This window comes from Drosophila kikkawai, chromosome 3R, assembly GCF_030179895.1.
Source record: "Drosophila kikkawai strain 14028-0561.14 chromosome 3R, DkikHiC1v2, whole genome shotgun sequence".
In the NCBI taxonomy this organism is placed as follows: Eukaryota; Metazoa; Arthropoda; class Insecta; order Diptera; family Drosophilidae; genus Drosophila; species Drosophila kikkawai.
The window spans coordinates 10,558,625-10,582,846 of NC_091731.1; the positions used below are offsets into that span (position 1 = coordinate 10,558,625).

Sequence of the window (24,222 nt, forward strand, 5' to 3'; positions counted from 1 at the left end):
CCGGACGGAAAAAAACACAGGGGGTTTAGTTCTTTCAGTCAATTTTTACTACCTTTGGGGAAATAAAAACAATTAATTTGCTTAGCGGGGGAAGGATGGGCATCCGTCGGAGGGGGTGGGGTTTGCTGGATCAATTGGGGCGTCATGCGGGCTATGTTGTCGCTCTGCTGACTATGCTATCAGCGAATCTCTCCAGGTCGTCTAAGCTCTGCTCGTTCAGTTTCTTCTCGAAATCGGTCATGAACTCGTTGGTCAGCCGCTCCGCCTGCTGCTCCGGATAGTGCTTGCGGAATCCCCGCTGGATGCTGTCGCGCAGGCAGGGTTTCATCACCACCAGGTTGAGTTTGGTGCCCTCCTTGATGTTGGGATAGGAGGCAATTGTCTGCTCGTTGTTTAAAGGTCGCCCGAGTAGCAGGAGCTTCTGATTCGCCGCCGAGATCTGGAGTTCCGTTTCAATCTGTTGTTTCACCTCCAAAATTGTGGATGTCGGCGCGACCTGCGGGCAAAGTTCATGAACAAAAAGGCTTTTAGGAGGCGGCGAAATCGAATAGCTTACTTCCAGCGTGCAGTCCGAGCCCTTCAGCACTTTGATTGTGATCTGCATGGCAAAATGTAATAAAATTAAGGAAATTTGGGCCGCAATATAAACAATGTCGCTACAGCGTTGCCACCTGGCAGAAGTCTCCGAGCTGCCACAGATTTCGAACTGGCACTTGCTCCACTATCGCGACTATCGACAACAACGACAGTCCGGCAAGCCTGCCGGCTTCATGCAGCCCTGGCAACTCTATCTATTGAGCAGGCCCGTCAACGTTGCGTGAATAAAAAATAAATTATTTACAATTGAACAGCCGCTGAACTGAGAAAAAAAGGTGAACTTGAACCCGGTGCCCGCTTACAGTCCGTCGGGCTGCAAAGTGCGAGATTCGCGAGCGAGCCTTGTGAAATTCGCACGCGAAAATCGCAGAGATCGAAGAAATTGCAGCGCAAATAATACATAGCTCGCGGTGTGCGTTTGTGTGAGTGAGTGCGAGTGTGTATGTGCGTGCGTTTTTGTTAGAACTCGCATTTTACGTAAAGAACAGCTTTTATCGGCAGTGAATTTGATGTTGGCGAGCCTAAATCGCAGCCGGGGAAAACTTAACAAGTTCTTGCAACTTGTGGCGGTAAAAAAAAACTCCCAATACCCAGAAATCCAAAACCCGACCAACCTCGCCCCTTGACATTCAAGGTCTTGGGTGCAAGTGCAACTATTAATTGTGCCTAGTACACATTTTATTTATAAGCCATCATCTCCCTGTCCCCTCAGTTCCCCTGACCCAGCAACTCCTCGCACCTCCGACAAAAAAAAAACCCCAACACCACCCAAAAGTGCTCTTCTCTTCCCATAACATGGCAACCCTGGCAATTGGACGACGGCCATTGCTTCCCAACTTGTTGCTCGTCCCTCGCATCGCTCGCTCTCTCTGTCACGCTTGCCTCTCTGTCCCTCGCGAGTGTTTTGGCATTTTTGTTATTTATTTCCTCGAGTGTAAGTTGTGCGAAAAACCAAAATGTCTGTCTTTTGTTTATAAGTGCACCGATAATTCAATAATCCGATGCAAAGCCCAAGCCCTAGAGCCCACACATGTCCAATTGGGAAGTTACAGCATTAACCTCTGTTTGGTACCGTTTGGAACCGGATTTGCTATGCTAGAAGAAAATCGTGCTTCTTGTGATGTGGGGACTTCTTGTGACAACTTTGGATCTCTGATCCGAAGCGGTTTTCCGCCATTAAGGCAATTCCGATTGGAAAGCGCTAACCGAGAGAGAGATTCTAAAAGGTTGCTCCGTTTCCTATTAGCACTGTTCAAACAGTTGCGGCCAGTTGAATAGACTAGGATTGCATAAATAATCAATAGGATTTTATCAGTCGTAATCTCCAACATTTCAAAACGATACAAAATTTAACTTCTGTTTCGGTGTGAAACAGAATTTAATTTTTATTTTATTTTTAAAATTTGTATTTATTATTATTTTTTTGTTATGCATTATAAACAAAACGCACAGTTTCCTATGTCGATAAGTAATACTTATTTCTGACCTCAGGTGTATGAATGTCTCAGTGTGTGAGCCTGTGTGTTTTCAGATTTAATAGCATGATATTGTTGTTGTTATTTTTTAGTTATTGCTACGTTAATTTCTTTCTTTCGACACTCCACAGTGCAAATATATAATTTTCAGATAGCAATCGATTGAGCGGTACAGCCGGCTGTTGTATTTGTTTGTTTGTTTGTTGGTTGTTTACGTTTTTTTTGTTAAAAGAGCCAAAAAACCGGAGAAGGAACTCTGACGACTGCGTATTATGGATAACGAGGCGTTAGAACCAACAACAGCGGCACCAGCAGCAGCAGAGACAACAACAACAACAACGGCAGCAGCAGTAACCGCAGTATCATCACCAACCATAACATCAACAACAACAGCATCAGCGGCGGAATCAAAAAACGAAACAGCCGCAAACAATAACACCAATAGCAGCAGCAACACTAGCGGCAACATAGTCATACCAACAACGGCCACTAACGGTATCAAAGAGAGTAACAGTAACATAAGTACAACAACACCAACAACAGCGCCAGCAGCAGCAACCACAACCACGGCGGCCATACCAATTGTGGTGACCAGCGGCGGTGTTCCAATCAGCAGTGAGGTGAGTTGTGAGCCCCCACCTTCTCCTACTTTTTGCCTCACCCTCCCCCTTTGCCTCACGCTCTGTCTCTTTCACCTGTCGTCGCCCTACGCATGCCTACCGTTATTTGACGTAAAGTAGAGAGTAATGCTTACTCGCACATGTACGTTAGTGTGTGTCTTTTTTTTTTTTTTTTTTTTTAATTCGTTTAATAGAGCAAAGAAATATACAAAAGAGTGGGGGGATAGAGGGGTTTGGGTCACACAGAACTCGGGACGGTTTGCTCGCGCGGTACGGCCGCGAAGCAATGCTTCGCGCGGGCGCTGATCCCGATCTATGCTGCCTCCTGGTTCCTGCGACGCTCCTCTGCTCGGAGCTCCGTCATAGTCCTCGCTGCGAAGTCCGACACGGCCTGCCAATTCGCTTCGGACAACAACATCAACGGAACTAGGTTTTCCGCTGTGATGGTGTTGCCCAGCCTGGCCTCCAGCGCTGCTCGCTCGCCGGCAAACCTCGCACAATTGAAAACCGTGTGCTCTGCCGTCTCCTCCAGCTGTCCTAGACAGTGCGTGCAGAAGTCGTCTTCCTCGTGGCCGAATCTCCGCAGGTAGCTCCGAAAACAGCCGTGGCCGCTGAGGATCTGGGTCAGGTGGAAGTTTATCTGACCGTGCTTCCTCCTCAGCCAGCACTCCAGCTGGGGAATCAACCGAAACGTCCATCTTCCCTTGGACGCTGACTCCCACCGCAATTGCCACGCTGCCAAGGTGGCGTCTTTCGCCGCTACGCGTATCACCTGCTTGTCACGAGGTGACTGCGTTCTACCATTCGTCTGGCCATGGATGCTGGCCCTCTCTACTGCGAGTAGGTCTAGAGGTGGAGTCCCGGCTAGGACAAACGCGGCCTGGTCGGACACCGTCCTGAAGGCGCTGCATATACGTAGTGCCGCGAGGCGGTGGGCCGAGCACAGTCCGCGACTATAGGCCGGGGTCGCCAGTGCGTGTCCCCAGACTGGTGCCGCATAGAGCATGCTGGCTCTGGCTACGCTGGACAGTAGCAGCCTGCTCGCCTGCTTCGGGCCCCTGTGGTTCAACATTAGTCTGCCGACTGCTCTCACCGCTGTGGCGGCCTTTGTGCTAGCATACGCTAAGTGCTCGCGGAAGGAGAGCCTCGTATCGATCATCACGCCCAGGTACTTAATGGCTCTGGACGATCTGATCGAGGCCCCGCACACTCGGATGGTTGCGACCTCCACCTTCTTCCGGCTGCTTACCAGCACGGCTTCCGTTTTTTGCGGCGCTAGTTGTAGGCCAACACTGGACAGCCACAAGTTTATGCGGCTGATGCTCCTATCGCACAGCTCTTCTGCTCCTGCGAGTTCCTTGTCTACTACGACTACGGCTATGTCGTCTGCAAAACCCACCAGCTCGGTCCGACCTGGTAGCGGGAGCCGCAGAACACCGTCGTACATAGCGTTCCACAGCAACGGAGCCAGGACCGACCCTTGCGGCACTCCGCAGGAAAGCTCAGCCGATCTAGCACCGCCATCGGAGTCGTACACCAGAGTCCTGCCTCTGAAGTAACTCTTCAACAGCTCCAAGAGGTACGGGGGTACTCCGAAGCTGGAAAGTGCGTCTAGGATGCAATCCCATCTCGCCGTATTAAAGGCGTTGCGGACGTCTAGCGTGACTATCAGGCAGTACTCCTTCGCGCCTCCTTTCCACCGTTGTCCCGCAATGGCGGCTTTCGCGATGCCCACCACTTTGGAGATGGCATCTACTGTCGACTTAGCCTTCCTGAAACCGAACTGGGAGTCGGACAGGTCGCCGGCTGTGGCAATGGCCTTCTCGAGCCTCGTCCGGATCAATTGCTCCAGAACCTTGCCCGCCCCATCAATCAGGCAGATTGGTCTGTAGGCGGATGGGTCCTCTGGTGGCTTTCCCGGTTTCGGGAGCAGGACCAGCCTCTGGACCTTCCATCTCCCAGGGAATTTACCTTCTCTGAGGCATCTTCCATAGAGCTCCGCGAATAAGTCCGGGCGGAGCGAGAGAGCAAGTCTCAGGGCTCTGTTGGGAACCAGGTCAGGGCCCGGGGCTTTCGCCTCCCTGATTCTCATCGCCACCGCCAGGATTTCCGTGTCCGTTACTGGCTCGAACCCTTCCAGCGAGTGCGTCGCTATCTCCAGCGTGTCTCTAGGGTTATCCGTCCTCGGGAACAGGTGTTCGACTATCCTGTCGATGCTCTCCGCGTCATGCGGGGCGCCCTGTTTTGCCCCATGGATCTTCTTTACGATGATCCTGTAGGCGTTTCCCCAGGGATCGTGGTCCGCGGTGTCGCAAAGGTCGAGGAAGCATTGGGTTTTGCTAGCCCGGATTGCCGCCTTGAGAGCCTTGCGGCATCTATGGAACTCTGACCGCCTCTCCAGGTGGGAGCTCGAGCGGTAGGAGCGCTGATACCGACGCCTTGCCTTGATGCATTCCGATCTGGCCGCGGCGATCGTATCGTTCCACCAGTACACAGAGTCCCTGTGGCGAGTGTGGGCGCGCTTGGCAGACATGCAGTCGTCGCATGCGGTCTGCAGTTGGATCATGGCAGACTCCGCCATCTGCTCTGCAGAGCCATTTACTTCCAACCTCTGCAAATGCTCAGCGAAGGCTTGGATGTCCAGTGTATCGGCCTTGTATCCCCTACGAGCTTGGGGAAGCCGCGGTGTGGGTTGCGCTCGCTCTATATCCAACGCGGTGATGATCGCCGCGTGGTCGCTCCCCGTATAGACATCGCTCAGGACCCAGGTGCACTGGCTAGCCCTGGAGCAGCTCACAAACGTGAGGTCGACCACCGAACTCGCCCCGGCTCTGCTGAAGGTGGGCTGTGCCCCGGTGTTGAGGAGTGTGACGTCTAGCGTGGAGAACGCCTCGAGGAGGGTCCTGCCTCTGGCATTGGTTAGGGAGCTGCCCCAGTCCACCGCCCAGGCGTTGAAGTCTCCGGCTATAAGGCACGGAGTGTGGCACCTTGCGTCTGCGGCTAGCCGATCCACGGCGTCACCAAAATCCTCGAAAGACATGCTCGGCGCCAGATAGACACTGAACATCCACCAGCCTGCCATCTTGGCACGCACGAAGCCTCTCTCCGAGCGTACGTCAGACAATCGCTTGGGAGTAATGCCGCATGACCACAGAGCAGCTTTGCCAGAGCTGTCCACCGCCCAGTAAGGGCCAGGGCCTACCCTGTACGGCTCACTGATAGCGGCAACATCGACACCGCGTTCTCGGATCGATTGCGGCAGCAAATCGTGTGCTGCCGCGCAGTGGTTCAGATTTAGTTGAACCACTATCATGCCCTTATTGTTTTGGCTGCTCTACGCGACGTCACCAAGGGGCAGTGGCGGCTACCCGCCTGGTGGTTCGTGTCGCTACGGTTCGACTCGGCGCAGCTAAAGCAGTGCGGACTGTTCTTGCAGGCGGCTATCTTATGCCCCTCCTGGCCACACCTGAAGCAGGAGCTGCTCCTGTCGGAGGTGCTGGTGCACCTGGCCGCAATGTGCCCTGTCTCCATGCATCGGAAGCATCTGGGGCGAGATTCTATCCTCTTGATTCGGCATCTCGTCCAGCCGACTTTCACCCTCCCCAGACTATCTATGGAGCCAGCCATAGTCTCTGGGACGGAGAACATTGCCACCTGACCTCCACTTGCGAGGGAGCGGATGCTCTTGATGGTGACGGCACCAGGTGGGCAGTTAGCCTGTGAGGCGAGCTCTGCCGCAAGTTCCTCCCTGGTTACCAGCTCGTCCAGGTCCCGGATAAGGAATGTGGTCTGGGGTGACACTGTGCGGATCGGCACTCCTCCGCCTAGCACACTTCCAATCTGCTCCTTCAGCGCGTTTAGGGAAGGACCAGAGGACTTCTTTAGCTCTATTAAAAGCTCGCCCTTTGCCGTTTTCCTGACTCTGGATACCATATCCCCAACTCCTGCCATTCGGGAGTCCTTTGTGCGCGTGACCATGCTCAGGACCTCGCTGTAGGATATCTCCGCCGCGGGGGTTATGATGATCGCGTCATTTTTGCCCCTCTTACGGCCCTCTCGGCGCATGGTCGCTGACTGCGCCTTCGGTCCGGAGTCGCTGTCAACACGCTTCTGCGCTCTGCCGGCGTTTTGGGTGGGGGCCCTTGGTGGGGGGCGCGTGCTTGCGCGACCGACGGGGGTCGTACCAGGGTTACGGCTTGCGGGACGGGGACGACTTTTAGGAGAAGTCTGCGCTGATTTCTCCGCAGAGGGCCACGCCCGAGTCATCGGTGTGTGTCTATATAAATGTGTGTGGCACACAACACTTCCTTGTACTGCAAATCGAAAAACTTAACTTTATCTAATCTTATCGCTGCAAATGATGTGTGTTACCTGTTGTATCCCACCATTCACTCACCCTGCGCACCGTAGCAGTTAGATGACCAACACCAATTAGATTACCAATTTGGCAATTGTGAATGTCGTGTTGTTTGGATTACAAATCAAATCAGATATCAAATTGAGGCACTCAACGATTCATGCAGAACATTTACTTGTTTTTGGTATCAATTCAATCTAGATTTATCTGGACTTGTAATCGAAAGGGAATTGATAACAAATCCGAAAACCAATGTTCTTTAAGATATGTACATTTTGGTTGTTGTAGGTTTTGGTTTTGGTTTTTAGAGATTTTGTTTAACTTCAAGTTTATTTCTGTTTTGTTTCAATATACTTCGGTTTCACGATTTTATAGAATAGAAGAGAATAGAAATTATAATTATACTTCTTCGTTGTTTTATATGCTATTTAAACTTTAATAGTAAATCCATCATTTTAAACAATAGACATTATTGACTTTGGCAATCCTTGCAGTTATAGCATAATTCTTGGTCAATATCTATAAATTAAGGCCTTAAGCTTGTGTTCAGTAAACAAATATACAGCAAAAACATAATTACTTAGTTCGGGCCATACTTTGGCTCCTTAGGACAAAAGGGTATATTGAAATAATATAATTTGTGGACGAAAATGCAAAGTATTTATTTTCGCTAGAAACATCCCACAAGCAAAGATTATAAAACTACTACAAACACGAGAATGCCGCTTGTGTAGTGCCTGATGAACCCTTATAAATAACGCCACAAACTCCCTGGTAGATGCCAGCAATATAACCCAGTGCGGATGGAATGCCTGCCCAAGCCTAACATGCCTCCACGAACCTGACCCTGTGCACATTCTCTCTTTGTTTGGCATTACTAAAATTAAACTCAGACTAAACCACACCCACAGGCAGCTCGTCTGAGGCGTCAAGGATTCGCGCAGACCAAGGTAAAGGCGATCGATCTTTAAGGCGGCAAAGAGTCACCACATCCGCAGGACCCCTTCTGATCAGATTTTGCAAGTGCTACGTTCGAGTTTGCTTTCGTACATATTGCTTTGCCTTTGTTACAATCGTTTTTACGTTTCCTAACTTATAAACAACAAAATTAGCGTTTGGCACGGAACACCATTTACAAGAACCGTCTAAATCGTATTTAATTGCAGGCTAATAAAGACAAGGACAGCACACCTCCAAGGGATGCACCGCCGCCCACACCGATTACCAAGGGTCTGAACCTTACCGGCACGCCCATCGTCCGCAAGGAAAAGCGCCAAAGCAGCGCTCGCTACAATGCGTCCAAGAACTGCGAATTGACGGCCCTCAGTGCGCTGACCGAGAGTAAGTAGATTCCAATTGAAATGATACCTCCTCTATTTACAATTTAGTGGTTAATCTCATTAGCATGCAGATCGGTTTTCGGGATGGGCCAAATCCAGTAGTAATAATAGGGAAGAGAGTTTTCTGTTTCATGACAAAATGATCTTTATAATGATATATCAATTATATACTTTTTGCTTTGCTTTCGTATTTTGTCTAGATTGACTTTAAATGTGATAGACTCGACTGTATTTCCATGTGTTTAGTTTTACTTTGGATTATAATTATGTATTATAATGTATTGGACATAGGGTTTTGAGCTATTAAATGTCGAAGATTGTAATCAGAACTTATCAGAAACTAATTAACTGATCCCCCAAATACGATTATGTGAGCGATAGACATTACTCGTGAAATGTAACAATGTCTGTATAGTATTCAAATATATATTTATTTGTATGAAAATATCAAATAACAATTAGCAGAGCTCTGTAACTTTCCGTTGTTATATTTGGGCCTATTGCATTCCGATCTGCAGGCATATAGAGAACATTGCCGGAGAGCCGAGCTTGAAGCCTTCTGCTACTGGCGCTACCTTCGCTTGACTATTTTTGCTCAGCTGTTGCAATTTGTTTATTATTTGTTTTAATCACGTACGCTAAAGGTCAAGGGAGTGTCGTCTGATTAGGTGGGTGGCAACACTGACGCACGGGATACCCTCACACCCCGTACACATCAACTCAGCCTCATCGCTTACATCTCTCACTCTCTAACTCTCCTTCCTTCTTCGACATTTCAACACATGCGCCGTCTTAACAAGTTTTGCATTCCGGCTCTCACTCTCGCGTACTGTGAGTGCCATCGGATTGTTATTCACTTTACCTTTTTTGCTAATTGCTTTCAGTTGGTTTCGTTTATAAAATAAAAAAAATGCATGTTTGAAAATATTGTTTTATTCCGTCTGTTTGCGATTGTTGCGGCGGCTTTTTTCCACTATAAGAGAGTGGCTACAATCGCCCACCCACCCACACCGCGCTTTCTCTCTTTCTCTGTTCTCCGCTCTCTCATTCTCTTGAATGTATCGATTTTTCCGATTGCCCGCAGTAAGCAACAAAAAAGAACCGTTTGCAGCACCGCGAGCCGTAAAAACTTGAGTTAATTGTTGAAATTATTTGACCAAATTCGTTAATTGCCGTTCCCGATCCCGCCTCCTTTGTTGCCAATTAAAACGTAAGTGGTCAGCATCGATTTAAGCTGCATTTCGGCGAGGGAAAACTTTTTGCCCAGAGGCGTGTCGTTTGTTTCGTTGTCATATTCATTATCATTTCCTTTTTCATTTCCACTCACGGTAACAGTTACCGTTACATTTTTCCAATGCATCTCATTTCGTTCTGGCATTAATAAACCATTATCTATATTACAATTCCATTACAGATCCTATAATTTCATGCCCAAATTGAGTTTCTAGTGTACGAATAGTCGGTTTTTATGTGTTGTTGTTGGTCGGTCGGCGGGGGCGGCTGAAACGGACTACCGGTTCCATTTCCATTCAATTGCGAGACATTTGAACCAAGTGCGGCACTAATGAGATGGTCTTCGGTGCTATGTTGCTGACGGGCAACCTTAACGGCCCAAAACAGCAGCAGCAACATCAGCAGGAGCAGGATCAGCAGCCGCCGCAGAAGCAGGAACAAAATACAAAACCTGCGGCCCCCCAGTCCTCCAGCACCAGCCGGGAGCAGCAGGATCCGCAACCCATTGCAGCCGGGTATTATGCCCTCGGCATTCGCATACCAAAGTCGCCATCGTTTCACAGCGGACTAGACCAGCTGGCCGACGACGAGTTGGAGGATCAGGGTCGGGAGCAGCCGGGGCAGGAGCAGGCCGGAAGCCGATTCAAGTTCAGCAGCGTGGAGGAGCTTAAGGCCAAGTTTGAGGGGCGGAAAACGCCCCTCTCGCCGCCCGAAGCAGCAGCGGCGACAGCATCAGCGGGAGTAGCAACCACATCATCCTCGCCCTCATCCTCGTCCACCAGCTCAAACTCCTCGGCCTCGGCGCTGTCCTCACTGTCCCAGGCGGCTTCATCCTCGCTGGCCTCGGCGGCTGCGAACTCCTCGGCTTCATCCTCAGCAGCCACCTACGGCGGTGGGGCAAATTCGGCGGCAGCAGCCCTGATAGCTTCCTCCCCCTTTGGATCGCAGTCCTCTACTTCCTCGTTGTCGCTCTCCTCGAATGCCGGCATGTCGAAGAACCCACCGACAGCAGCTGGATCGGCAGGAGCCTCGAGTAGCTCGACGAGCGCCGGCGCCACAGCGAGTAGTGGAAACTCCCTGGTATCCACTTTGGCGCAGCACTTTTCGGCGGCTACCTCAGCCGCAGCATCGGCTGCGGTAGCAGCTGCCTCCTCTGCATCGGCTGCGTCCTCCTCCACACCTTCCACCGCACCAACCAACAACGCAGCCAGCTCTATCGCCGCCAGCAAGGTTTGCAGCTTGGTTTAGTCCAAACAAAGCCACAAAACACATATTACACCCGCCCTACACACCCAGTCTACACACTTACACACATCTCCTATACAATTGAAAACAAACTGAAAGCTGATAAACCAAAAACCAATCTGCTCTCATTTCATCGCTACCTCATCATCCTCCAGTCACCTGTAAGCGCGGCCGCGGCCATCAAGAATATACTTAATGCCACCAAGAGTGTTGGGAATAGTGCTGCGGCGGCGGCAGCAGCGGCAGCGGCAGCCACCACATCCTCATCATCCTTATCCTCAACGCCTGTGGTGGCTACGCCAGCCGCCGCCGCCGTCGTCCCTCCAACCACCGAGGTGCCCGCAGAGGAGCTGCGTCCGACGGTGGCCCAGAATCTGGTGGGCGGCATTAGCATCTCGTTGGGCATTGGCCAGCGCAATGGGACATCCGCATCGCCAGCAGTTGTGGCGATCCCGAGCACCACGCTAGTGGTGACCACATCCAGCCTAAGCATCCGCCAGAATGGGGAAATAATCCAGGGTCACCCATGTCTCCAGGACTCGCCTCAGACGCTGCAACAGCTGACGGGGAGTCCAGGACGGGCGCGGGACCGGAATCTGTTCTACTCGCCACCCACCGCTTCGGTTGCCCTGGCGCTGCCTGCACTGCGAGGTTGCTATCCCAAGAGGTCTCAGGCCAATGGCTGCGGGAGATACGTACGCTCTGCCTAGCCCTTGGGACCTGAGGCCTTTCCAAACTTTTTGATCCTTTCTGATCTTCATTGGTTTCGTTTTTTGAGTTTCGCTTGCTTGCTTTTGTTGGTCGATTAGAGTTGTACGTTCCTTTTTTTCTTTGTTTTATTAAGGACTATGTTTTTAGTTGTTTTTTTTCTAGATTTACATAGATAGTTTTTTCTTTCCAAAAACTAAGTACTCTGTATTGTGTATACCTTTAGAAACGGCCAACAGTGAAAGGGAGCAATTGTTCATACAAAAGATTCGACAATGCTGCACTCTCTTCGACTTCTCCGAGCCGCTGAGCGACCTCAAATGGAAGGAAGTGAAACGAGCGGCCCTTCACGAAATGGTCGATTTCCTCACAAACCAAAATGGCGTCATCACCGAAGTTATCTACCCAGAGGCGATCAATATGGTAAGCTTAAAGCCTCGCATTCCAAAGAGAACTGTTTTGAGTTTACAGCTCGTTGGTCAAAATTTCACACACTTTGGTAACTGCAAATAAGATATTAATTGGGGGCAACTGGTGCTAGAACAAAGACGAGCACCGAATATCAGGCAAGGTGCCCACAGAAAGCTCCATTAAAGGAAGGGTTTGAGTATCAAAGAGTACGAGTATCAAAAAGTTTTAAGCTCTTCTAAAAAAGTAATTTTGAAAGTGTATTTCATTTGTTTTATTATTTTATTTTATGCAATTTTATTTCAAGTTTGCGGTCAACCTATTCCGCACGCTGCCGCCATCGTCCAACCCGAACGGCGCCGAATTCGATCCAGAAGAGGATGAGCCCACGCTGGAATCGTCGTGGCCACATCTGCAACTCGTCTACGAGCTGTTTTTGCGCTTCTTGGAGTCACCCGATTTCCAACCAAATATGGCTAAACGTTTTATCGACCATCAATTTGTATTACAACTTTTGGATTTATTCGATTCGGAGGATCCACGTGAACGTGATTTCCTAAAGACTGTTTTACATCGCATCTATGGAAAATTTTTGGGCCTGAGAGCATTTATTAGGAAGCAAATCAACAATGTCTTTTACAGGTAAGTGCGCACGCCCGAATCCTCGCTTCTTAGCCCCATTAACTCCTATCTGTGCACTTAGATTTATTTATGAAACAGAGCATCATAACGGCATAGCCGAGTTATTGGAAATCCTGGGCAGCATTATCAATGGCTTTGCTCTACCGCTCAAAGAGGAGCATAAACAATTTTTACTTAAGGTATTGTTGCCATTGCACAAAGCCAAGAGCCTCTCGGTCTACCATCCGCAACTCACCTACTGCGTTGTGCAGTTCCTTGAGAAGGATCCCAGTTTATCGGAGGCGGTTATTAAGTGAGTAAATGGTGATTTCAAAAACGTTCTCCAAATAATGGGATTATTATTGGATATTTTATTTGCAGAAGCCTGCTTAAATTTTGGCCGAAGACGCACAGTCCCAAGGAGGTAATGTTTTTGAATGAGCTGGAGGAACTCCTCGACGTCATCGAGCCGGCCGAGTTTCAAAAGGTGATGGTGCCGCTGTTCCGCCAGATAGCCAAGTGCGTCTCCTCGCCCCATTTCCAGGTGGCCGAGCGGGCGTTGTACTATTGGAACAACGAGTACATCATGTCCCTGATAGCGGATAACTCTGCGGTGATACTACCCATCATGTTTCCAGCGCTCAATCGCAACTCAAAAACGCACTGGAACAAGACCATTCATGGTCTGATCTATAATGCGCTCAAGCTGTTCATGGAGATGGATCAGCGGCTTTTTGACGAGTGCAGCAAGAACTACAAACAGGAGAAGCAGATGTAAGTAAAAGCCGTCACAGAAAGCTGACCAGATGAAGGCAAAAGGGTTCCTTAAACATACGACTTCTATTTACTTCATTTCGGTTTCATGGCAGGGAGCGCGAGAAGCTGTCGCAGCGGGAGGAACTCTGGCAGCAGGTTGAGAGCTTGGCCAAGACCAACCCGGAGTGGACGAAAGCGCGCCGCTTCAACGACTGCCTGCCGGTCAGCGACCGGGCCCTCTTCGATCAATATAATGAGAATTGCGATCTAGCCTACGATCAGAGCAGCGAACAGCAGCAGGCACGCCAGCCGCCGCCTCCGCTGCCGCCCCAGAAGCAGGCCCTGCAGGAGCCCCGAGAGGTGAGACAGGCACTTGCCACACTAACCACACTAAACAACTACTAATCCGCCGCGTGTGATCTGCCTGGCGCCTGCCGTGAGCTGTCCCGCTCTGGCTCAACTCTAATTCTAATCGAACGAATGTCTGTTAAAATAATCACACTCATGTCATTTAAAAAATACATATTTGTATATCTTTAACACGTTGTGTATTTATTTATTTCTTATTGGTTACCACCGCACCGTCAGCCAACCCAAGCAATCCATAAGCCCGTAAACACGACACAACTCTATCCCCTTAATCTGTGTCTATGTGTGTGTGTGTGTGGTCTGCACTCTTGGTTAAGCACAGTGGTTCATTCTCATGTTTAAAATGGGCGAAATTCATAATTAACTTAATTACTATTCACAAATGTACTTTGGTGCATATATTGTTTAGCTATTCCTTATCTTTTGTGACATTAATTTTCTTTTCTTTAACTTAATCGGGTTAACCCATGTTGCATCATTAACTCTTTAATTGCATCTTGACTATACATAAGTGCTTAAAAGGACATACCCTTTAGAGCAGCTTACTCCTGCAATGATTATTATCAACACCTTTTCTCAAAAACGACAACACCGATTATCCTGAAACTTGCAGTATATGTTGGAATAGACTAGAATCTTTTGGTTAGGCCAAGAAGTTTTTTTACAGAGCAAAATAGACAAAAAAAAGTCAGTTAATAAAAATTCAAAGTGGCACCAAATTTTCCCAGATCATAACTGCTTTTAAAGTTTTGAAATCGACCTTGCCAGTTCGCCAGAATCGTGTTGACCATGACAGTACCTTTTTTTAGTGTAGTACTTCTGGTCCCTATATCCCTCGGACATAATTCAAATTCTTCCGGGTTAAAAGGGATTAAAATGAGGTGGATTTTTGGTAGTTCTTTAAAGCCGTTTGAGCATTGTCAACCGTCATCCTTAAACTTATTTTACAGGGTTTTTTGTTGCGTGTCACTAATTTAATATAAATACGATTTGTGTGACCCGTTTGCAGAGTAGCTGTAATTGATTTATTTTTTAATATGTATATCATGGAACTCTTAGAGAACAGTTAATCATTAATAGTTAAGAATGTATATTAAAGCTGGAAATAAATCGATTTTTTTTTTAATTCTAAAAATAAATCGATTAAAATTGAAAATATAAATATTTTAAAATTTAAATATTTATATATTTATATATTTATTATAGATCTGTAATTTTATTGATCTCTAAATTTATTTATTTTATTTATTTATATAAAGCTTGGTGTTAAACGTATTGGTAACTAATGTTTTAAAAGCATTGTATGTATTTACATATTTACATGTTTATTGTTTATTTGGATAAGTAGTAAACTTATATCCTAAATTTTATGCGTGAGTCTAGTTTTGTAAAGAAAGTTGAACATTTTTTTTCCATTTTCTGTTGTAGGGTTGGCTAGGAGTTGGATTGGGGTTCCGTGGGAGAAGGATTATGATCTTGGGCTGGGAAAGTGCAGCCCAGTCTATTAGTATATATTTGATGTATATGCAAGTGTAATGTTGCAGAAGGAGCAGGTGTTTTGGAGTGATCTATCCATGTTATGAGCTTTTGTGATTTGGGTGTGACCTAGTCGTAGTCTATTTATTGTTTGGTTTTGCAGTTCTTTTTGTATGAGATTGGCGCGGGATCCAGATCCATATTAGTTTGATTTTAAGAACGAGGTTGGTAACTAGATTTCTTATTGCTGTGGGGTAGAAGGAGTGGTTCTTGGAGTTTGTTATTGATCTTATAGGGAAAGGGAATCGGACCATATAGCATGATGTTTTTGAGCAGATTTTTACGGCTCCATAAAAAGCTATAATTGCGCTGGGGTAGACCGATCTTGATGAGGTCTGTATCGTTTGTTATGCTGTAGCCAAATGTATCTACACATTTAATCTATCGATATTTGTATTAAAATAATAACTTTTTAGTGTTCTTTACCTTTGATATGGCATCGGAAATATGCAATTATCACATAAAACAGCATTGATTATTTTACTAGGTCTGCCAATGAGTCCGGAATGCCAAAATCCGAAAATTTCGGATTCATTAAAAAGTATAAATTATAATTAAATATATTACGTCAACAATGTCAAGCTTTATACTTTACTTTTCGATTAAATTGATTTTAAAAATTCAAATCAATCAATCAATCTATCGCATAACTGAAAAAATCGAGTATAGAATCAATTTATTTCCAGCTCTAAGGTATTATAAATGTGATATGACTGAAAAACTTATCGAAAAAATCGTACGCTTTAATACATTCCATTTTTAATTCTATAAAAAAACGCGTTTAACGGTAAAATATCGATATTTTATTAAAAAAAAATAGTAATGTACGAATATTCTTAAGTTCTCTTCATACCACTGAGAGTCAGCAGATGAGCAAAAAATATGAACATATTAAGCAAAATGGTCCCTAGCCGTTTTCTGTACAATCCTCTAAAACTCTTTTTCTTTCTTGTGTGCCTCCAACTATTTATCTCGTACTCAAAATGCAGTCTAACAAAATAAACCCAAGTGCAAATCTCATTTTTAACAACTGAACAACACTCTAAACACAAACACCACACTCGATCTGAATTGGGACGGCGTAACAAAGTACGACTCCAGGATAATGGCTATCATGTCCTTGGGATTAGTGACCTAACCCGTAGCATTACGACACAACGAAATGGCACAACCACTCGGTATCTTAACGTAACCCACATCCATGTGTAGCACTGTAATTTCATCACTGTCGTGTCGTCGTGTGCAGAGATGCATTTGTTAGTTTACGGGCCGTGTTTCTATTGCCAACCAACCCCACCCTTCCCGTTCCACACACAGATTCGGGGTGAGCGGAACAAGGACAAGCCGCTACTGCGCCGGAAGTCGGACCTGCCCTCGGACAGTGGGACCGTGAAGGCGCTCATCGAGCACAAGCGGACCGATGAGTACCTCACCACGCCGCCAGATGGGAACAACTACTAGGTGGAAGCCGGCGGATCAGCGAATCAATGCCCAAAGATATCCACACTGAATACCCAGAACAACACACACACACTTTCCACACCATAGGCGAAATACAAAACCCGAAAGAAGAGGAAGGATACGATGAGCACGATTAGAACGAACAAAGAAAATTGATTATTTGAATGCATTTGCATCGCATTTTTGGGGCTTAGTGGGGGCAGCGATTACCACACAATTTCTATATATAAACACATATGAAATACCTATCTATAAAGAAAAACATGCTTAGTACCAATAAATATCTGGAATCCCAATCGAGATCAATTATATTTATTAATTTGCAGTTTAATGCAAATGTTTGAGTTCACTTTCCAAAACGCATGTCTCGTTTTGCCTTTGCATGTTTTTGAGGCCGCAGCTTTATCGAACTGATTGATCGATCGATCTGATATATATATATGTATTTGCAATAATCTTTGGTATCCTCTCATTATGCTCTTTCCATTTCAGTGAAAACGTGAACATAAAATTGTACAGTTGAATTTGAAATGTCTAACCTAGGCCTATGTAGGAGTTTACCATCCCTCGATAACCCTCGACTTCTGCCACAAACTTCGACATAGCTACACATATGACACTACCTACTATATATACATATATGTTTAACTATACTCTACAGCTTAACATCACATTATTATATATGCGATTTAGCTTAGGTATTAGCAGCAGCTTAACTACATAAAAATATTGAAATAACTACAAATTGCCCAGGACAAAAAAAATCAAAGTGGTATGTAAGTATGTCTGTTTGTACAAGTGTGTATTTTTGTATGTTTCACAAATTATACATATGTCTGCATAAAAATATATAAAAATGTGTGGGACAACAACGGTCGGTGTCGGTATTCCTATGGATCGACCCAAATAGAACTTGGAGTTTTTAAGAGTGAAGCCAGACAAGTTGACTTGATGCGCCGAAAGGATAGTGCCAACATGACCACGCAGCCCGAGAATATCCCTATTTGTAAGCTTCTCTCAATCCCCAAATCACTCACAACAACAGACTTTAACTGTGCTGGTCTTAGGTACTAGTATCTCTACATGTTAATCCGTATATATATACCGTGTGAGTATATGTATGTATATTTTATCTGTACCCACCACCCGCTTGGTGGTTCTATAGTCATTATCTCGGGTCCGTTAGACAAGAAAAATGCAAAAAAAAAAAAAAAAACTATATTCTGTATTCTAGGCGCCAAAGCAGATCGAAAGTTTTAGCTACCACTACCAAGTGCTGTAGTGCACGCCAAGAAAACGAAAGGCTTCAGTTTTAGCTATAGACACAAATATATATATATATTATATAAAGAGATGTATTTACATATTTTTGGCATTATAGGTACGTACACATAATGACGAGGGGAGTTGGCAGAACAGCAATAATAATAAAATGGGAAAGTTAAGGGAAAGGCGGGAGAATAATTCGTAGAAAGGCAGATTTTTTCATACAGGAAACGGTGAAAATCGATACTTTCAATGTAAGATTTATAAAATATATATATATATATATTAAAAGCGGAAACAATAAATACAAAATGAGTTATACACCCTTAAAAAAAAAATAAAAATATATATATGTGAAAATTGTAAATGAAGCATGTAATTTTGTAAAATTATAAATAAAAGTTTATCATGTCGAGAGCTAAGCGAGTTTTTCCCATTACACACACATATAGAGAGACAGAGGGGGAAATGATTAAACCTAAACTTATCTTTAGAACATTTACAAAGCTGCCTAATTACAAAACTAAATACAATTGGAGAAACGATAGCAGAACCCAGATGGATACAGATGCTGTGAAGTTGGCCACTTGTCGTGTTTCTCAGTTCACTGGAACTTCTCGGCGAGTCCTCGCGTCTTGATTGCCATCTCATTTAGATGTTGCTGCAGCAGACGCTTATTGACCTTTTCCCTGCGGAGAAAAAATGACATAAGTAGGTTTTAACACTTCAATCACTAGGATAACTCCGATATAAAATATGAACAAAGTATCGTACTTTGGTATATCAAATTTTAGATATGTGAAAATATCGTATTTAACTTTAAAACATATGTATTGACGCAACTATCAGAGAAATTCTATTAAACTTTAAATATACGTCAGGTTTTTAAAATGCAACAAGTTTTGGGCACTTTAAGTACTGTTATGTTACGTTAGCTTAAGGTACAAAATCGATTTTAAAATTTGAAAAAATCTTTATGGATATCGTCTTCTGAGTTTATATCTATCTATGTATATGTATATATACATGTATTAAAATTCTTCAGACAATATCTCGAAGACCAATTATATTATTTCCAAATTTTAAAAACTAATTAAGGGCAAGAACATGTTTTTAATATGCTCAAACGTAACCAACAACCGTATTTTCGATCGTAACAGTTATAATTTTTACAATAAAAATCATAAAACAAGAGATATTTTTAAAATTATAAAAAAAAAAAAATATTTTTAATTCTTATTATTAAATTTTCATAAAACATTTGAAGAATATATATTTTTTTAAATATTAACTGTTATTTTAAAATTACAAAAAAATACAAATTATTCTCCAATAAAAATTATTTTACTAAAAAAATAAAATAAAATTTACAAATAACTGTTATTTTAAAATTAGAAAAATAACAGTTATAACTCAACTTTTATATAAATATTGAAAAATAATTATTCTACAAATTTTTTATTAAAATAAAAAAAAAAACGTTTATAAAAATGTATCTTATTTTTGAAAACTCCTTTAAAAAATATGGAATACCAACATTTCATCTTTCCAGCTTAATTTTTGGTAGTAACTTTAATTTTCTTATAACTCTTATTTGCGATCCCTGCTTTTAAGTTCAAGTATTTGGAAAACCTGACGTATATATTTCGTATTCCATATTTCGGTTTTTGGTTCCAAAAAAACGGTCGTCCCGTGTTATATTGATCCAGTATATCAAAGATAATATCAATATCTTACATATCAGAACATCAAAATATCGATTTATACATTGACATTCAGCTACAGGATCGCTATTTCAATATTTTCCGCCACGGTCTAGTCCATACTCACTTGACTATTAGAGCTGTGTATCGCGCTTTCTCCGCATCCGTAATAAGCTGGGTGGGGAAATTGGGTGTCGCCATCAGGGTCTTCATCCAGACGGCCATTTCCGCAGGATACTTTTTGTTCAAGGCCAAAAGGATGTCGGCAAATTTGTCCACCTGCGATCGTGGCGTCAGATAGCCTACACACATCATGGCTGTGTAGAGGGTCTGTTCGCCCGTGGCCAGGACGACCTCGGTGATATGGGCATGGTTGCGCGATTGCATTACAAAGTGCGTGAGGAACAGGATGCTGTTCCGGATGGCTCCATTTTCCGGCAGCGTCATGCCACGCTGAGCGTAGAAGACTAGCCGATCGTAGGCCAGTGTCTTGTCCTCCAAGGTCTGCGGAATCTTCTTCACGATCTGCGAGAGACAGCAAAAGAAGGTCTCCATGGTGTCCGAAATGTTTGAGAAGTTCTGCTCCGGAGTGTTCTCAAAGAGCTTAAAGCTGTGGTGGATGAACTCCCTCAACAGCTGTTGCATTAACGGCTTGCAGCCCTCGTCCTTGTAGAACATCACGATAGCCTAACAAGAGCAAGAAGTCTTTAATTGTGGCAAACATGCATATCGTGGGGTCTCTCACCGTCTTGGAAATCTCCAGGGTGGGTGCACAGCAGCGTGTCTGAAAGCTGGCCACAATGAAAAGACAAAGGTCCTGCAGCATCGGTTGAAAGCTGCTTCTTAAATTCATAATCGCGTGCTTCATGGCGCTGCATGCTGCTTCCAGCACATCAATCTCCTCCACCCACATTTCGGCTATTCTCCTGAAGATGGGCATCGTACGCTGCATGACCAGCAGGACGGGCTGGACGGTCGGCTGCTCCTTGGTCTGATCATCATCCACATCCGTGTTGAGGGACGAGAAGAGGGTCGAGATCATGTTAAGCCGGAAAATGGTGCGAATCCGAGCCGAAGGAGTTTTCTGCAAATAATTAAGACGAAAAATATAATCGGTTTTCATCCATACTGCAGAATATTCAAGTTTTTTCATTCCCAACTAATGTATTTTTGTAAAAATTAATGTATTGACTCACCGTCTCCTCTTGGCAAATGGCCTGCAACTCCTCGAAGCACGGACTGACAATTATGTCCAAGTACCTAGGTATATCCTCGGGCGGCAGCAGGCTCATCAGCTTCCCGATGCTGAACATCAACCGGACCGAGTCCGAGTTCTTCATGCGTCCCGTGTTCAGGGAGGCGTGGCAAGCGTTGAGCAGTGGCTCGGCGTACGGCTTCATCTGCATCTGACAATCGCGACATAGCTCCTTGAGGCCCAGTGTGGCCTGGGCCGACATCGAAGAGTTCAGCCCGCGCACCAGCAAATTGATGGCTGACGGGATGTATGTGGGGTTCTCCATCAGCCAGTTGCAATAGGAACCAACCGTCTCCAGTGCGGTGCCCAGAAGCTTCACGTTGAGCTTTTCGTACGGAATCTCGGCCAGCACTCGCATTAGCCTCGGTATCTGACGCGACTCCTCGCCGCCAAAGTGCTCGGCCACCGATTGGAAGGAGTAGATGCATGCCTCCAGCTTTGTCCAGTGCGTCGGATGCCGTTGCAAGTCGTCAATAGCCTCGTCCAGCATGGCGGCCAGGATCTCCAGGATATAGTCGTGAAGTACATCGTAGCAGTACATCTTGGGCGGAAAATATAATAGATAGTTCAACTTGGGGAACGATATGAAAGGCATTACTCACAAATGTATCAGATATGTCCTGCCTGTAGCATCGGAAACACTCCAAATCGTCCGAGTTCCACTTGTCGAGGGACCTCTCATCCGGCTGCTCAGACTTTCGCACCAAAATGCTGGTGAGGTGGGCGTACAATGGCTTTATGTACTCCCAGCACTTTAGCTTCTGCTCTTCGACGGGCATGGCGAAGACCTCGTCCTGCAGCATGTACCAGAAGGCCAGGGCCATGGTGCTGCACGACTCCTCTACGGGATAGATGCCCGGCTTGTCGGTGCAGTGCAGAATCTCTTGGACGATGCGGTGTACCAGCACGGATAGCTCCGGATCGTTCGACGTGATCCCGCTGAGTAGCAGCGACGAGTGCCGTTCCACCGAGGACACGAACAGCATGTAAATGTGCACGATAATGTCCTCATTGTCATTGTCGCGCTTCCACTCCATTTTCGTGATGTCGGTGAGGGAGTCGAGGAACATCTTAATAAGCACGAACGCCGTCTTCGGGTAGTTGTGGCAGTCAGGCTGAATGATGATGTTCACCATTGTCTTTAGACAGGACTCGGCCAGCTCGTTCTCGTCAGCGGACATACAGCCGTCACCGGCACGAATGCAGGGCCAGTAGCACTTGTGCACCACCTCCAGCAGGACGGCTGTGATGCTCACGCATCCCTCAATAGAATACCCAATGTTTCTGTGGAAGGAGGTTGAACTAATGAGGAAAACACACATAATATATGGAAAGCACTTACTTAATCCATGTGCCGACGCACTTAACGGCTCTGTTCATGTTGCTGTAGGTCTCCGCGTCCCACTGGCGGTTCATTTTCATCTTCAGATACTCCTCGGCGGTCTGGAGGACGATCGGAACCCGTTTACCGATCTCTGTGCGCAACGTTACTCGCTTCACAGAGGTATGAATAATCTGAGCCTCCTCCGGAATGGCCTGCAGCACCTCCAGCATGATCCACAGCTGCACATCGGGACTGATATTAGGGATGTGCTGGTTCTGGAACGTGTTGATCACCTCCTCGATGGCACAGGGCCACTCGTCCAGCATATGGACGATGTAGGCACCGAGGGAGATGCACAGTCTGTTGAGGACGATCTTCGGACCGCCGGCAAACCGCACGATCGTCTCGAGGATCTTCTGCTTCAGCTCCTCGCGGTTCTCTGGCGGCACCTCGTTCCAGTGCTTCATCAGCTTCGAGTGCAGGGTAATGGCGCCAAAGAACTGAACCTCCTGGCTCTGCGCGGCAAAGACGAAAAATGGGAAATGGAAATGCATCGCGGGCAGTTGTGGGGGCACATGGAATGCAGGGGATGGTGCGTGCGTGGGTGCAAGGGTATACATATTGAGTTAATTGATGCATTGATGCGCAGGTCCTGTGAGGTACTCACCTTTCCCAGCTGCATCAGCTGCCAGGAAAATTGCCATGCCTGCGGACTGGCCTCAGCTTCCGTGAGCCACTCGTGGGTGATCGCCTGGTCCTGCGAGTTGGAGCGGTAGAAGGCCACAACGGCCTCCTCCAGGCGCACTATGTCTATGGGTTCCATGGCGATGGCGTCTGCCAACTGCCAGCGTCTTTCCATATATTCTCCCCCTCAGGTAATTTTTCTTTTTCTTTGCACGGCGGCCAGGTGAAAACAAGAGCTGTGAGAACCTCGATAGTAATATCGATAGTATCGATTTTTCTTCACTATCGATATATCGTCGAACAGCACAACATTTTGTAATCTTAATATCTGATTGGATTATAATGAAAACATTATAATTAAAATAGTTTTTAATCTTTTTTGATGCTGTATTTATGTCATGCAATTTAAAATGCTTTCAGAAAATAGCATACATGTGAAAAAAAAAAATAAATTTTTGGAGTGGAGGCTCGGCACTATATAGTTTTTCACAGCTCCAGAGATAACAGATGCAAATTGGGGTTTCTCCCCAAAAAAGAAAACAATTTACTTTAATTTGGCTTTTGGCTGTTGTGTCCGGCGTATCGCGGGCAAGTATCGATAGGTGTGGAATGGGCACCACTGGCTAGAGGGCTGCCAACTGAGGCCAATTCGAAAGATATTCGAACGGAGTTCGAATCGCGAGTTGTCGATCTTCTCTGCCATCGTTAGTTTTTAAGGGGGTTTCCTGAATTACAAGGTCAAAAAGATCGATTTTTTTTATTGCTTAAATCGATAGATAAACTATCTAAGAATATACCACAAAAATTTCAGAAGCCAATTCGAAGTATTTTCGAAGATACAGAGATGAAAGCCAAGGAGCGCCGAGCAGGTTTGCGAGCGCTTGGGCGAACTTTGAAGCGCGTTTTGTCCACTTTTCATTTTTACGATTTTTTCGAATTGGCGGGAAAGATAACAAAAAAAAAACTTATTGACCGATTGAAACCAATGAAGGCTTATTCTCTTTAGAATTAAATTCTCTTCTAGTTGAACTAAAACCGTTGTTGAAAACCACTTTTTTATATTTTTTACAGCATGTTAAATTCAATATTTTATCCAGAAAAATGCATTTTTTTTTAAACCTGAATAAAAGTTCAGATTTCACGATTTTCTCCGGGTTTTCTTAATTCAACAATAAAATGCACTTATAAAAATTGAAAATTTTTTTGAATTTTTTGTTTCAGACAAGAATTACGAGCTGCACATTTCCCGCCAATTAGGGACTGC

The 24,222-nt window shown here is 45.5% G+C and overlaps 3 protein-coding genes across 5 annotated transcripts; 1 reads left to right on the forward strand and 2 right to left on the reverse strand.

Moving 5' to 3' along the window:
* Positions 1 to 24: 24 nt before the first annotated feature.
* Positions 25 to 721, reverse strand: LOC108084836 (ubiquitin-like protein 4A). The gene is made up of 2 exons (XM_017181209.3): positions 557 to 721; positions 25 to 496 (listed from the first exon to the last, which is right to left on the reverse strand). Exons 1-2 carry the CDS (start codon positions 602 to 604, stop codon positions 152 to 154), a joined length of 393 nt encoding a protein of 130 aa, XP_017036698.1. The 5' UTR covers positions 605 to 721; the 3' UTR covers positions 25 to 151.
* Positions 722 to 737: 16 nt separating this feature from the next.
* wrd (Protein phosphatase regulatory B subunit well-rounded) lies at positions 738 to 18,409 on the forward strand. Of its 3 annotated transcripts, none has more exons than XM_017181200.3 (9): positions 738 to 872; positions 2,204 to 2,692; positions 8,216 to 8,390; positions 11,802 to 11,998; positions 12,291 to 12,625; positions 12,687 to 12,917; positions 12,986 to 13,378; positions 13,474 to 13,720; positions 16,583 to 17,028. In XM_017181200.3, the coding sequence occupies exons 2-9, from the start codon at positions 2,345 to 2,347 to the stop codon at positions 16,724 to 16,726; spliced, it is 2,070 nt and encodes a 689-aa protein (XP_017036689.1). In that variant the 5' UTR covers positions 738 to 872; positions 2,204 to 2,344; the 3' UTR covers positions 16,727 to 17,028. The 3 variants fall into 3 exon arrangements, with proteins under 3 accessions (XP_017036689.1, XP_017036694.2, XP_017036688.1); XM_017181205.3 differs by lacking the exon at positions 16,583 to 17,028 and adding an exon at positions 17,219 to 18,409 and having other exon boundaries at positions 739 to 872; XM_017181199.3 differs by lacking the exons at positions 738 to 872; positions 2,204 to 2,692; positions 8,216 to 8,390 and adding exons at positions 9,528 to 10,852; positions 11,023 to 11,518.
* cdm (importin-13-like protein cdm) lies at positions 18,341 to 23,195 on the reverse strand. Its single transcript, XM_017181198.2, has 7 exons — positions 22,942 to 23,195; positions 22,293 to 22,789; positions 21,553 to 22,234; positions 20,892 to 21,491; positions 20,441 to 20,779; positions 19,823 to 20,382; positions 18,341 to 18,681 (listed from the first exon to the last, which is right to left on the reverse strand). Exons 1-7 carry the CDS (start codon positions 23,131 to 23,133, stop codon positions 18,597 to 18,599), a joined length of 2,955 nt encoding a protein of 984 aa, XP_017036687.1. The 5' UTR covers positions 23,134 to 23,195; the 3' UTR covers positions 18,341 to 18,596.
* Between the last annotated feature and the right edge of the window lie 1,027 nt (positions 23,196 to 24,222).